The sequence below is a fragment of the Rhinopithecus bieti genome, unplaced genomic scaffold (genome assembly GCF_001698545.2).
Source record: "Rhinopithecus bieti isolate Rb0 unplaced genomic scaffold, ASM169854v2 scaffold_5216, whole genome shotgun sequence".
NCBI classification, from domain to species: domain Eukaryota; kingdom Metazoa; phylum Chordata; class Mammalia; order Primates; family Cercopithecidae; genus Rhinopithecus; species Rhinopithecus bieti.
Genome location: NW_016805021.1, coordinates 2,449,719 through 2,465,747, shown reverse-complemented (window position 1 = coordinate 2,465,747; position 16,029 = coordinate 2,449,719). Strand labels below are relative to the sequence as shown.

General features: G+C 41.2%; 1 protein-coding gene across 1 annotated transcript in view; it reads right to left on the bottom strand.

Moving 5' to 3' along the window:
* Window positions 1–16,029, bottom strand: part of RASGRF2 (Ras protein specific guanine nucleotide releasing factor 2) — a 276,199-nt gene that overhangs the window by 179,370 nt on the left and 80,800 nt on the right. Inside the window, exon 2 of the mRNA XM_017870896.1 lies at window positions 14,110–14,216. Coding sequence (XP_017726385.1) covers window positions 14,110–14,216 — 107 coding nt within the window. The remainder of the gene's footprint in view (window positions 1–14,109; window positions 14,217–16,029) is intronic.

The following is a 16,029-nucleotide window of genomic DNA, read 5'->3' as shown; positions in this document are numbered from 1 at the left end:
AAAAAAAAAAAAAAAAAAGGATTGAAGGTGGATGCTGAGGGTACTCTGACCCCATGAACCCAGCATGAAATCTTCCTGGCATTAAGGAACATTGAGGCTGTGGAGGATTGGAAATCCCTCCAGGGAAAACACACTTCTCTTGAGCAGGGTCACGAGGGGTGGGGGCAATGTGGGAGATGGGCAAGTCCAAAGACAAGGTCAACAACAATAATAATAACAATGACAGGCATTTGTTGCTTATTTGCCAGGCCTCTTGCATCCAGTTCTCCCAACATCCCTGTGAGGTGGTGATGCTTATCCCCATTGTCCAGCGGAGGAAACTGAGGCCCAGAGAGGTGAAATCATTTGCCACAAAATCCCCCAGCCAAATGGTAGTAGAACCAGGTTTTCAGCCAGACTCACTAGTTCACGGCAGAGCTGCCCTGGAGTCTGCAGCCATTCAGTCTATAGCCGGGCCGCTCCATCCTTCAAGGCAGTTCAACGTCAAGATTCCTGATCTGCCTCAACCTGAGGCCTCTAGAAGATACCATCACCCCCGACAAGCTGAAGACGTGTGTCTGTCCGGAACACTCAGACACACACAAAGTGCTATGGATATGCCACACCCCGACCTAGCTGTCTCTTCCCAATGGACCTCACCGGGTACAAATGCCTGGCACCGCCTGCCTTGGCTCCCAAGGTCAGCTCTCGCTCCCGAACAGAACTTTCTGAGATGATGATGAAAAAAACGTTCTCTGTCTGTGCAGTTCAGTGGAGTAGCCACTGATCACATGAGGCTAGTGAGCACTTGAAAGTGGCTAGTTTGAGGAACTGCATTTTTTAATGCAGTTAATTTTAATTACTTTGAATATATATATACACACGTATATACATTTATATATACATATTTATACACATATATACACTTTTACATATATTATATATATATATTCAATCAATTTTTTTTTTTTGGAGATGGAGTCTTGCTCTGTTGCCCAGGCTGGAGTGCAGTGGCACAATCTCCGCTCACTATAACCTCCACCTGTTGGGTTCAAGCGATTCTCCTGCCTCAGCCTCCCAAGTAGCTGGGATTACAGGTGTGCGCCACCACGGCCAGCTAATGTTTGTATTTTTAGTGGAGACAAGGTTTCATCCTGTTGTCCAGACTGGTCTCAAACTCCTGACCTCAAGTGATCTCTGCCTGCCTCTGCCTTCCAAAGTGCTAGGATTACAGGCATGAGCCACCACACCTGGCCTATTCAATATTTTTTTTTGAGACAATGTCTCGCTCTGTCACCCAGGCTTGAGTGCAGTGGTGCAATCTCGGCTCACTGCAAGCTCTGCCTCCCAGGTTCACGCCATTCTCCTGCCTCAGCCTCCTGAGTAGCTGGGACTACAGGCACCCGCCACCACGTCTGGCTAATTTTTTCTGTTCTTAGTAGAGACGGGGTTTCACCATGTTATCCAGGATGGTCTTAATCTCCTGACCTTGTGATCTGCCTGCCTCAGCCTCCCGAAGTGCTGGGATTACAGGCATGAGCCACTGTACCCGACCAAGATTTCACTTTTTTTTTTTTTTTTTGGGGACGGAGTCTCACTCTGTTGCCCGGGCTGGAGTGCAGTGGCCGGATCTCAGCTCACTGCAAGCTCCGCTTCCCGGGTTTAGGCCATTCTCCGGCCTCAGCCTCCCGAGTAGCTGGGACTACAAGCACCCGCCACCTCGCCCGGCTAGTTTTTTGTATTTTTTAGTAGAGACGGGGTTTCACCGTGTTAGCCAGGATGGTCGCGATCTCCTGACCTCGTGATCCGCCCGTCTCAGCCTCCCAAAGTGCTGGGATTACAGGCTTGAGCCACCGCGCCCGGCAAGATTTCGCTTTTTAACAGGATCACACTGGCTGTTGTGATGGGAAGGAAGGGTAGGGGTAGAGCATAAGAGGAGAAGGGGGAAGAGTTGGAACTATTACAATAATAATCCAGGCAAAAAGATTAAAGACAAGTCCAGGCCTGGGGACTTGGCACAGAATAGTCAATCAAATGATTCAATGTCATTGTCAAATGAAATAAATCATATTATTCAAATGAAATAAATCATCTAATATGATTTATCATTTAATATGATTTATTTTATCTAATATGATTTATTTTGCATGGCTTCTTTTTTTTTTTTTTTTTTTTGATACAGGGCCTCCCTCTGTTGCCCAGGCTGGAGTGTAGTGGCCTCTCAGGCTCAAACGACTCTCCCACCTTAGCCCCCCAAGTAGCTGGGACTACAGATGCAAACTATCACACATGGCCAATTGTTTTTGTTTTGTAAGATGAGGTCTCACTATGTTGCCCAGGATGCATGGCTCCTTATCCTTCACATAGTGATTTTCAGGTCATGCCATCAGTTTCATTAGGGCTCCCTAGTTTACTACTATTCTGCTCTTACAGGGGTATTCCCCCAACTCTGCATCACAAAACTTTCTTTACATATCCCACTAGTAAATGGATGTCTGCTCCAGGATTTCATCAAATCAACTGAAAACACATGCAGGGCTTCCCTTCAATATTTCTCAGACCACTGGCATTTCTATTCTGCTATATTGCCAATACATATTTTATGTGATTAAATTTTCCATTTTCTAGGTAGTACCCAAGTTTTAAAATGTTTGCCTAATCTCATTATTTTCATTTGGTTGGTTATTTTTTTATTTTGTATTTTGCTTTTAGTTCAACTCCCACAACAAAAAAAAGGTTTCCCCTGCCAAAGGACATATAAATCAACATGGTGAAAGCATAACTGAAAATTCAGCTGTTGAGTACAAACAGATGTCAACATTAGGATATATATGGGAACAAAATATTAGTGTCTAATATTTATAGGAATTAATAATCATGTATTATAATATTTCAAAATAGCTGGAAAAGAGGTTTTTTAAATTATTTAATTATTTATTTATTTTTGAGGCAGGTTCTCGTTCTGTTGCCCAGTCTGGAGTGCAGTGGTACAATCACAGATCACTGCAGCCTTGACCTCCTGGGATCAAGCCAACCTCCTGCCTCAGCCTACCAAATAGCTGGGACTACAGGTGCACACCACCAGTCGTGGCTAATTTTTTGATTTTTTTGTGCAGATGAGGTCTCACTATGTTCCCCAGGCTGGTCTTGAACTCCTAGGCTCAAGTGATCCACTGGCCTCGGCTTCCCAAAGTGCTGGGATTATAGGCACGAGCCACCGTGCCCTGCTGAAGAGAGGTTTTTTAGTGTCCTCATCACAAAGAAATAATAAATGTTTAAGCTGATTAATATGCTAATTACCCTGATTTTATCATGATACAATTTATGTATGTATTGAATCGTCACCTTGTACCCCGTAAATATGTACAATAATCATGTATCAATCATAAATGAACAAATAAACATTTTTTTAAAATCCTAATCACCATCACTCCATATGGAGAAAAGGGAATATTCAAATAAAATGTTGAAAAGTCCAAAGCAGAGGCACAGTGTGAAATTACAGACCTAGCTATTTTATAGAAGGGCAAAAATTATATTAGCTTAGCAAGAGGTTGTTGCTGGGCCAGAATTCTGCCCCACTTATTTTGACTGAAGACGTATATATGAAGCGAACTATAGCAAAACCCAAGATGAAATGTCATAGCCCAGGTCACTGAAGAAAAACTCCACCTATCTCCAGGGTTATGCTAAATTTTATCCAGAAAACTGTTTGGAATCAGCATTCTTCATGTCAGGAGAATCATGATGCCTTTGGGAGTGGGGAAAATCCAAGCACAGATGACAATAGTACAGCTCCAATCAAAGCAACATTGGCTTTGGCCTTACCTAAGCAAGGCCAGTTCCTCTATCTTTACTCACACCCCTTCGGCATTACTATCACATACCATTTCTGGTGTCAGGTTCCCTCATGTCAGCATCTCCACTTCATTGGCTAATCAATATTTTTTAGATACCACATTAACATGAGGTCCTAACACTGTCTCCTCCACCAATCTCTTCTCTCTACTGACAGGCTCTTCCCTCCTAAGCTGTCCCCTCTACAGTAAATGGAAACACAAGCATCTTAGTTAAGAGAGATCAAAAGAGGAACAAAATTAAAGACTAAAACCCCTCTTCTAAATATTGTTCCTTCTTTCCTGTTCACAGTCACAAGTTCATTACTTAAACATTTCACTAAACTTTGGGACACATGGAAAGTTGTCGATAATCCTTTCTAAAGCACAAGTAAATATAAAAGCAGGCAAAATATTGTTACTAGGAAACACAACAGAGCATCATTAGTGGTAAAATTATTACCTTGGGACAGAGAAATTTCAAGGAGTGCTTCTAAAAGTGCATATCTTTTATAGTACTATATTATAAAGCTGAGGAAAATGTTTAATATCACAATAGACATTAATGAGTCTTTCCTAACACTGAGACTTTCATTTCTTTTCAAATGTGCATAAGTAGGTATTGGTAGAATTATCTTTATCATCACAGAAAATTCTTCAGCAAGAGTACATATGTAACTGTATCAATCCAACCAGAATAGATTAAATGGGCTTATATATGAGAACATATAAAGACTCTAAGCAAAAAAGCAATGAAAATAAGTGTTGGTAAGGATGTGAAGAAACTGGCACCCGCAATACGTTGCTGGTGGGAATGTAAAATGGTGCAGCCACTGTAGAAAACAGTTTGGCAGTTCCTCAAAAAGTTAAACGTAGAGTTGCCAAATGACCTGGCAATTCCACTCCTAGGCATATACCCAAGAGAGTTGGTAACATATGTTCATGTACAAATGCACACAAATATTCACAGCAGCATTATTCATACTAGCAAAAAGTGGAAACAATCTAAATGGCCATCAACTGAGGAGTAGATAAATAAAATGTGGTATATCCATACAGTGGAATAGAATTCAGCCATTAAAAGGAATGAAGTACTAACATATGCTACAACATTAATGAAGCTTGGAATCGTTATGCTAAGTGAAAGAAATCAGATGCAAAATGTTTGTATGATTCCATCTATATGCAATGTCCAGAATGAGCAAATCTCCACAGAAAGGAGATTAGCAGTTGGCTAGAGCTAGGGGAAGTGGGGAAATGGGAGTGACAGCTATCGGATATGGGGTTTCTTTTTTGGTGTTGAAAATGCTCTGAAATTAGTGGTGATGGTTGTACAACCTAGTAACTACACTAGAAAAACACTGAATTATACACTTTACAATGATAAACTTTATGGTATATGAAGTATACCCTGATTTTAAAATATTTTTTAAAAAGCAATAGAACAACTTCCCCCCAAAAGTAATATACTTTCATTGCATTGTAATTCAAAAACTCTAATGTCAAAAAAAATCCCATAGGTATAACTACAAGACAAAAAAATGATGCAGGGTGATTTGAACAAATATAAAAGATGAATATATTTTTGTCTTACAAAGAGCTTATTAAAAAACTTCTAGAAAAACGCCAATATGAAAAAAATGGGAAAAGGATATGAGATGATAATTTATACAGGAAATATAGACAGATATTAGTGATAGCAAAACACAATCTTACCAATAATCAAGAAAATGCTTATTATACCAATATATCATTTTTAACCCACTGATATAGTAAAGATTTTAAAAAGTGATTCCAGCTTTCTTCTGCCCTAATGGAGGGAGATTAAATCAGTACATGCATTTCTGAAAAGCAATTTGGCACCATGCTGGGGCAGGGCACAAAAGATGAGCAGTACACAATTTGCTTTGAAGGAATTCAGGCTGACAGAGAGATACAGACACATAAACAAATCAATGCAATAATCTCTTAGGTGCTTTGAGCGAAATAATAAGTTACAGTGAGGAAGCAAAGAAGGGAATGGTCAGGCCTTCCTGCTGGCAGAGGAAGAGGACCAGGAAAGAAGATGCAAGCTGCTAAGGGCTCCATCCTGAAAGATGTGTTGGTTTAAGTCAGACTGGAAGAGACATTCCCACACATTAAAATTCCTGTATGTAGTGGCTCCAGCTAGAGCCCAGGACATAAGGGGAGCAGTGGCACGAGGAGTTCACAGAGGTCAGCTCAGAGGGGCCTCGCTTGGACTGGCTCACTCCATCCCAGAACTCAGGGCAAAGCCTAGCATTGGGTAGGGAAGCAATAAGTATCAGTGAAATAATGAATATTTTCTCTTCTTAAAGCAACATGGAGGACCATTATCTCTCCTTCTCTGCATACATTTAAAATTTTCTACAAGAAGAAGTAAACTGAATTTATAATAACTAAAAGCAACCGGGAACCCCGGAATTCCTTCAGCAGATCAGATGTTTGCTTAGAAAGGGCACTCTAGTAATTGTAGAGAATGGATGGGAAGGAAGCCGACCTGGAAGATACAGGCGAGGTGGCAGAGCAATAGTCCAGGCAATTGGTGTTGGTGGCCTGCACCAGGGCAATGCTGCAGACATGTGGAGGAACAGAGAACGGTCATGTTCTGAGGTAGAATCCACAAGCGGTGACTGGAGTGAGCAGTTAGGACAGGGTCAGGGGATGATATCCTGCTGGTTTGAGTGACTGAGTGTATATGAGACTATGCTTTGTATTCCTATCCGGGAAAAGAATTTGAAGCTGCCTAGAGAAATACATGAGTTTCGGTTTGTCTTGCTTAGTATCAAGTAACTCTGAGCACCCAGTGACAGATGATATATAGATAGATCAATATTGAAAAATACATGTGGGTGAATTTCTACATATAATGGAGGCTATATATCTTTGTGGTTAAGTGCATAGGCTTTGGAGTCAGCCTGCCCAGGACTTGATTCCAGCTCTGTCATTTACTAGATTGGTGGCCCTCAGGAGATCATTTCGTCTCTCCAATACTCAGATTCACTGAGCTACTTCATGAGATATCATGCATATAGCATGGTATTTAGCAGAGCAGGTATTGAGAAAGAGCAGCTCTATCTACACGGCCTAAGTCTGGGGGGTGGATCCAAGTGAGGAACCAGGAAGAGCAAAAGCGAAGCCCTACACAAGCAGCCACAGTAAAGAAAGCGACAGAACACAAGGAGTAGTGAAACAGGACAAAAAGAAATTGTCAAAGGAGTAGAGGGAGAATCGGGGAGACATCGTAAACAAAAGGAATGAAAATTTTGAGATAAGACTTAGATCCCTATAAACTAATGTTAAAAGAAGCCCTCCAAATTAACATAAAAAGGTGGCGAATAATGTGAATAGCAAATAAAATGTCTGTAATTATATCATTCTACCTATCTATCCATATGCAAATGTACAGAAAAATCTGGAAGTATGCACAACAAACTGTTACCAGTAAATATTCTGAGGAAGTAAATGGGCTTGGGGAAATAAAGGGGAGGGGTGGAACTATATCTTTTACTTTTGTATTGTCTGAGTTTTCTTTCTTTTTTTTTTTAAGGGAACTTGCTTTTATGTATTACCGGTGTAATTCAAAAGTAAGTATTAAATATGAACAGAAAGTTGAAGTTATATAAGGAAAGAAAAGCTTTGGAAATTCATTGTTGATCCAGGTGACAACAGTTACAGTAGAGCAGGGACAAAACCCACCATGAAGAGCTGGAAAGAGGAAGAGCTGCGTGCCTAGGAGAGCAACCGAACCATTTCTTCAAGAAGCCGGGCTGCACGTGCAAGAGAAGACAGTAGCTAGAGGAGTAATCAGTGCCAAGAAAAGCCTTTCATTTCTCTTTTGAGACAGGAGAGATTTTCAGGAGATCCAAAAAACACAGGAAAAAAAGCTAAGGAGTGAGGAGTAAACAGACTGGAAATATAAGAGAGAAATGGAATAAGTAATGAAGCAAGAAATCAGAGAAAGAGCTCAAGGGAGAAATTTGTCTTGAACCGGAGATGGTTCTCCTGGAGCAGGCAAAGAGAATCATGACTGCTCCCACCTGCAGGTGAGATGACGTGCACGTGAGGACGGGGCCTGCCTGGTGAGTGTAGGCAAAAGGTCTGACTGCCTCGTCAGCTGGATGCTTAAGGTGCAAGACAAGCACTTGAAACAAAAACATTGAGAAGGGGCCGGGCGCGGCGGCTGAAGCTTGTAATCCCAGCACTTTGGGAGGTCGAGACGGGCGGATCACGAGGTCAGGAGATCGAGACCATCCTGGCTAACACAGTGAAACCCCATCTCTACTAAAAAATACAAAAAACTAGCCGGGCGAGGTGGCGGGCGCCTGTAGTCCCAGCTACTCGGGAGGCTGAGGCAGGAGAATGGCATAAACCCGGGAGGCGGAGCTTGCAGTGAGCTGAGATCAGGCCACTGCACTCCAGCCTGGGGAACAGATTGAGACTCCATCTCAAAAAAAAAAAAAAAAAGAGAAGGAGGAAAGACAGCTGACAAAAGTATTAGCAAAGTATTAAAATAAGAAAATCCAAGCCCAGCTTTTCCCTATAGAAAACAAATTGTAACCATCAAATCAAGTGAAATACTTCACAGTTTACACAGTATCCCTTCTCTTCCATGTTGTACTTTGTAGGCTGTAAAAGAAAAAGAAATGTTGAATTCTCTTTCATTGTGGCAAATATGAAGGCAAAGCCCTGACAGAATTTCTTAGCAAAAAGGTATATATATATATATACCTTTAATGGACAAAATTCACATTTTCAGCTTTAAAGTGGTGACAGTCTTACTGTTACAAGAAGAATACAAATTATGGTGTTGGATTGCTTTAGGCTATAACATCACTGCCCATCTCTAATTTTTCTAGTCCTGTGATGTTGTTGTGACACATGAAACATTTTCAGCTTTTCTATGTCATCACTCTTCTCTGATTTGTGAGGGATTTCTCTCTGTGTGCATTCTCTAAAGGGCTGATTTTAGGGGGATGATATGATATATACAGCGGCCTTTAGTGCTGTACAGATTTTTATACTGTATACTTTGCTGCAAATTAAGCCTTTTTCCAAGGATGAGCTCACAAGCATTAGGTGTTGGGCGTTTGGTGCAGCTACCACATTGTGTGTCTGTGTGTGTATGCATGTGTGTGTATTTTAAGGGAGAGAGAGAATGAACAACAGCTGTCTCAGGCATATGTAATTGAAAGGACTAAACATTAAAAACAGACCCAAGAGGCTGCATTACAGCTTTCTTTACTGGAAAAGAGAATAAGGCTTAATTGAAAGGTTTAATGGAAGATAAAGTCTCTCTGATCGTCAAGTTGGAGACTGATATGGTGAAAGAAAGGGTCAGGTCAGGCCCTTGCCAAACACCATCTGACGTGAGCTTTATGGAGTGGAAACATATTCCTTTTTGTAATTCTTTTTTGTATGCTCTGCCCTTAGAGGAAAGCCTGCGATCCACCTTCACAAGATACACCCTGAGGGGAGGGAAGAGAATCGAGGTGGAAATTTGAGCAGGTTCAGCTGAAGAAATCAGAAAGCAGGCAAAAGATAGTGGAACAGTCTCAAACACAGAACACACAAGCCATCTGCAGGGTGTGGAAAGCTACACGCATTCAACAGTGCTCTGTGCTAGGCTCAACGTTCTTAATATCTGTTTTCCCAATCCCTCCACCTTGGTAGAAACCCAAACTCTCCTCTCTCCTCAGGATACACCTTGCTTCTCTATCAGCCCCCTGGATACTCAACATACCAAGGGATCAATTCAGTATCTCACAGTTCCCTTCCTTTCCCAGCGATAATCATACTCTTCCAATTTCCAGCAGAAACTGCCCAATGCTTCCTGGCCAATGCTCATCATCTTTGCCCCACAAACCTGTCCTCATTCAACATTTCTTCTCCCAGTGAGTGACACCGTCCAAGTTAGGGGCCTGAGAGATGTGTTAGATGCCACCCTAGTCTAACCTTCCTCATTTCTTCCCAAATGTCATAGTCTAGGTCCTGTGGGTATTAGGCTTAGTCCAAGATGGGAAGACCCTTGGAAGATATACAACTGGATCCACATCTAGGCCATGACTATTTCCTAACTGCTGATACTTTGCTTGGTCCATGTTCTAGCAGATGAAACACTGAAAAGTTATCTTTTCAGCTAACAAGCCCTAAGGACTCACAATCAACGAGGTCAGTGTCTTTGATTGTCCTAGTGTCTACAACTAAATTAACCATGATGGACACATATGGACAAGAAAACAAAGAAGAAATGTCAGGTTATTTTTTATGTCCAGAGTTCCATACTCAAGTAGCAAACCACATACGAAATAAGCATAGACATAACTGCTATGCAAATGCTCTGGTCTCAGCTCGACCAGACAAAAACAAGACTGGGTCTTGGTAGCAGCTTCCCCTGAACTAGTGCCATAACATGTGGTAAAATGATATCCTAAATGTGCCCGTTATCTTAGAAATGCAGTATTGGCGAATGGTAAGCAAAACATTAAAATGAGCTTCTTGGACTGGTTAAAGCTTCAAAATGAAAAATGTTAATTCCAAAATGATTTTTTTTTCTGGGCCAGATCTCAAGGAGAAAACATGCAACTGGAATCCCAGAAAATGACCCTAAGATTCTCTGAAGGCAAAGTGGGGGGCAAGTAGATTCTGCTCTGAGATATGAAAGCCAATAGAACAATGTGATTTACATAGCACACAAAGACAGCACACCCAGGCTGGTACTGAAAAGCCATCCCAGGAAAACAAAAGTAAATAGAGAAGGGGTTCTGAGCAGTCTTTGAATCTAAGCAGCATCTACAGGAGGATTTGCAGCTCGGAAAAGAACGTCTTGTGCTAAACTAATCAAAAGTTTTGACTTTTTAAAAGAGGGATCAATAAAACCATAAATATTGAGTAGTTAAAACTTTTATATTGGAAAGGCAGCAGTACTGAATTAATGTTATCAGACTGTCCTTTGAGGGTGAAATGTTTAGTCAACCAACCATAATTAATTAATTGTGTTTTATTACAATGTCAAGCAAAAATGGCTGATCAATTCTCGCTCCGAATCAGCTTCATTAACTTTCTGGCTTTGTTCATACATGAACAAAATCAAGGTGAATTTTACAGATCTAAGTTTACGCCAAAAACTCAACTTAATCAATCTTAGATCAAAACGTTTTCTTCCCTGATTTAGAAAACAAAACTTAAGAAATACCTCAATGCAAAAGTAAAATATAAAACTCAGTATAAAACAGTCAGATTAAAAGAAGTTATCAAAGAACTCAGTCCCAGATCTCAAGTCAAGGGAAAAGCAAACCTAATAGACCAAAAAGTCAAAACATCAAGAAAAAAGTTAATTATTATTATTATTATTATTATAATTTTTTTTTTTTTTTTTTTTTTTTTTTTTTTTTTTGAGCAGAGTCTCGCTCTGTCGCCCGGAGCTGGAGTGCAGTGGCCAGATCTTCAGCTCACTGCAAGCTCCGCCTCACCGGTTTGACGTGCCATTCTCCTGCTGCCTCCCGAGTAGCGCTGGGACTACAGGCACCCGCCACCGGCCTCGCCCCGCAGCTCTTTTGTATCTCACTCACGCAGACGGGTTTTCAACCGTGTAGCCCAAGGAATGGTTCCGAATTCCTGGAAAACTCGTGAAAACCCGCGCCGTCGCTCAATAGTGCTTGGGATTAATTACAGGCTTGAGCCACCGCGCCCGGCCAAAAGTTAATTATTAACCAAATCTTCAAATCTGAAAAGAAGAGAATTTTCACCATTGTATCACCTAAACCACTTAAGTGGTTTCTAAAGTCTGTCTCCTGACAAGATCACACATGCCCTGGTTTTGACTATATGTCAAACACCACCAAATAATTACTGACTCAGTTTCCTGTAGATGACAAAATGCATTCCTGGGACAGAAAAAAAATTTCTTGCTTGAAATCTAATCATCTTTAAAGCAATTTGCATTATTTGTGTTTGGTTCACCAAGATATTTGCTTGGCAACTACAAAGGCATTTGGGCTACTGATGGTGCTTGCTCTCCTGGAATGAAAAAGACGGGAAAACAGGCATGTTTGAAATTATGTATTTTAACTCCTAGGTAGAAAGGAATAGAGATTGTAGAAAGGAAAAGATTGTGTCTGGAAATGACCCAAGGGCTCTACCTTGCCAGCTTGATGCTTCTTTCATCTTTGAAGGCTTGACTTTCTTTCTACAGCAAGTCATCCTGCATTAGTCCTAAGTCTGGATCAAAACCCTCAAACGGAGAGCACCAAGAGCAAGGACGGTTGAACCATGTGCCGGGGTCATGATGACTCGTGGCAAGCTCCCCTGGGGCCCTTATGGAGAGCAGCACTAAGTTGCCAGCCCCATGCATCTCAGAGAAAGAAAAGGAACTGAAATATTTTGCAAATAACATCTACTCTCAACCCTAGTCTCACATTAACCTATTTTCATCTTTGAATGAGGAAGAGAAAGAAAATAGAACAAGAAAAGACTGTAGAGATAAAGAAGACAATGCAGATAAGTACAATATTGAACACTAGCTAAGGGTCCTGAAGTCCAATTGACTTGGATTTGAATCCCAGATCTGCAGCTTGACAACTTTGTGTTAGAACTTGGCCAATCTGCCTGCTACAAATTTTTGTTTTCTCATCTGTAAAATGGGGATAATAATGCCTTATTAGCTTGTTGTGAAGAATAAAAAATAGGTAAGTACGTAAAGCACTTGGCACACTGCTTGTCAGAGAAGGTGGTAAATATAAGTAGCTGAAGAGACGGCATCAAGGGTTCAAAGAACAGCCTGAACTCACTCAGAAATGCCTCATTCTTTTTCTTGTTTTTTGTTTGTTTGTTTGTTTGTTTTGAGATGGAGTCTTGCTCTCTTCCCCAGGCTGGAGTACAGTGCTGTGATCTTGGCTCACTGTAACCTCCGACTTCTGGATTTGAGCAATTCTCCTGCCTCAGCCTCCTGAGTAGCTGGGAATACAGGCATGTACCACCACACCCAGCTAATTTTTGTATTTTTAGTAGAGACGGGGTTTCACCACGTTGGCCAGGCTGGTCTCGAACTCCTGGCCTCAGGTGATCTGCCCACCTCAGCCTCCCAAAGTGCTGGGATTACAGGCATAAACCACCATGCCCATCCTAAATGCCTCATTCTTATAATCAAACTGAAGAAACTTCCTGATCACCTACTACATAATTAGCAATGCACTTCACTCAGACATGAATGTGCCCCAATCCCTCTCCTCTTTCTCAAGGTGTATACAATCCTACTCGGGAAACAGAAATCTAACACATTAACTATATTAAAAAGGCAATGATAACCAGAATTGCTGTCGCCCACGTGCAGTACACAATGCAAGTACTGCAGCCATTTGAAGAGGGCGCCAATGAGGGCTGACTTGCAGGGAGATGTCTCAGGGCAGGAGTGGTAGAGAGAGGAACAGACAGATGGAGAAGGGAAGGCTCATCAGGTGAAGAAAAAGAAAGCATGCCACAGCTAGAGTGTTGCCCCAAAATACCCGAGAGATGAGCAAGACAAGAGAGCAGGGAATTGTGGAGCGGCAGCCTGGATTAGGGAGTGGACAGGCAAAAAGCAAGAGCTTGAGAGCCATGGGAAACAAAACTGAACCAGGTTTAGGGATTGAATCAGAAAACAAAAGAGAGGGACTTGCCCTGTCTCTCTTTCAGATTTCTAGTTCCCATTTAAGACCTTGTACACACTTTTCCACCTTCCTGATGTTTCTTAGGGGGAAGTGAAATCACACTGTTCTATTTCTCTAGATAGAGGATGTCATCACCTTCTTTTGATAACCGAGATGCACCAAGCAGGGTTTACAAATGTAGGCTGGGCTAGGGCCATCTCCCAGCTCTGTGGCTTACTAGCTGTGTGACCTCAGGTGGGAAAACTAACCTTCTAGGCCTCAGTTTCCTTATCTGCAGACGGGGGAATTATAATGCCCCTCTTGCCAATTGTTGACAGGATAAGTGAGTCAATACATTCAATACATTCTGTAATTGGAAAGCACACATAACAGTGCCTGGCACATAGGAAGAAATCTATAAAAGTGACACTACTACTACTTATTATTATCATTTTATCTATTACCATTAATCTTTAGCTGGAATGTAGCCACGGAAAGCTCAAATAATTATCTCACACATGACTAAGGAGCAGGTACCAGGAGAAAACTCATCTTAGAACTGCAAGTTCTTCCAAAACTACCACCAACAGTGATAACCCCAATGCACGACCCAGACAATTAAGTACCACCCTGGAGGACTGAGCCTATACCTGGCTTGGTGAATGGCCTCCATCCACTCTTTACCATCCTGCTCCTCCTCACAGCGCAGCTCCAGTGGCTTCTGACCTTCATGGCCAAAAAGAACAGTAAAGTAATACTGGAAAGGAAAACAAACACAAAAGTTTAGTTCTATTTTCAAGCACAACAGCATAATAACACAGTATTTGCCTACAAAGGGTATACATTTACAAAATACATCAGCGCTTATGCAAATTTTATTTCAAAATGCAACATTTCACTCTTGGTCCAGTCGGCAATGACTTTGCACCTAGAAGATACCATAGACTGCAGCTTAACAGCCCTCAGTAAGGGTCAACCCTTACCACTCCTATTACGTACCTTTCTATACAAGTACAAAAAAGAATATTGCACACATTGGGCTATGCAGATAAATGAAAGGTAATATGATATTTTCCAAAAGGTTTTCATTTTTTGTGGTGTGATAAAGCTGCAGGGACACATAAGTTTATATCATGGCACTAGCTAATTTTATTATCTGTTATATTCTATATCTATTCTCCATTCTGGGAAGCAATATGCCTATAATTACGCAGTCCAATTGCTGCCATTTGCCTCTTCTGCAACCTTAGCAGATGTCATCAATTGCTTATGTCCCTGTTTTCCCAGAGGTAGCCTTGCAATTCTGTTCAACACAGTATTCCAACACAGTATGTCCAGAATACTTGATATGGGAAAGGAAATGCCAATTGCCATCCTAGGGGTCAAGATGTGATCAGAATTCCTTTTTGGTAGAGGTGTAACATAAGTTATTGTTGGATGAAAGGAACTGGGCTTAAGTAGGGAAAAGACTGACATTTATCAGGGGTAAAATAATTTCTCTCATATGAGCCTGATTCATAATCACCAAAAACTGGAAACAACCTAAATATCCTTTAATAAGTGAGTGAATAAATAAATGCAGTACATCCAAACAATGGAATACTACTCAGCAATAAAAAGAAAAGAATTCTTGATAAAAGCAACAACGTGGAGCAAAAACATCAGGTTGAATAGAAAAGTCTGTCTCAAAAGGTTACATACTATATACAATTCCTGTTGTGTGATATTCTTAAAATAGGGACAGAGAACAGATTGGGGTCTCCAGAGGTCAGGGGTGGGAGTGTGTGACTATAAAGGAATCGCATGAGGGAGCTTAGGTGGTGATAAAATGGTTCTGTGTCCTGATTATGGAGGTTACACAAATCCAAGCATGTGTTTACATTCATAGAACTGTGCACCAAACGAGGGACAATTTTATACTATAAATACACAGATAAAAATTTGTAAATGGCTTCTCAGGATTCTACAACAGAGATAATCATATAACCAAGATTCAAAGACTCCCAAACTCATGCTAGTTTACTCAACCACTCCGTATTCCAGCAAAGACAGACATGGGGAGCTTTACAACAGTAAGCAGAGTCCTCAGATGACAGTTCTAAAGCAGAAATATTTTACAATCATCTTGGAATAATCTGTGTTAAGATGTGGAGAATTCTCATGTAAAATATGCAGAAATATATATGTATGCTGAGTTTAGAGTGTGCTTTGAATTAGACAAAGTGACAGATGTCTTGAGTTGAAGATGCATTGCCCCTCGACAATATTCACGAATAACAATACACCCAGTAGATCACGATCAGTCAGTAAAATCTCAGACTTTTTTTTTTTTTTTTTTTTTTTGAGATGGAGTCTCGCTCTATCACCCAGGCTGGAGTGCAATGGCATGATCCTGGCTCATTGCAACCTCCGTCTCCCAGGTTCAAGTGATTCTCCTGCCTCAGCCTCCTGAGTAGCTGGGATTACAGGCATGTGCCACCACGCCCGGCTAATTTTTGTATTTTTAGTAGAGATGAGGTTTCACCATGTTGGTCAGGCTGGTCTCGAACTCCTGACCTCATTATCTGCCC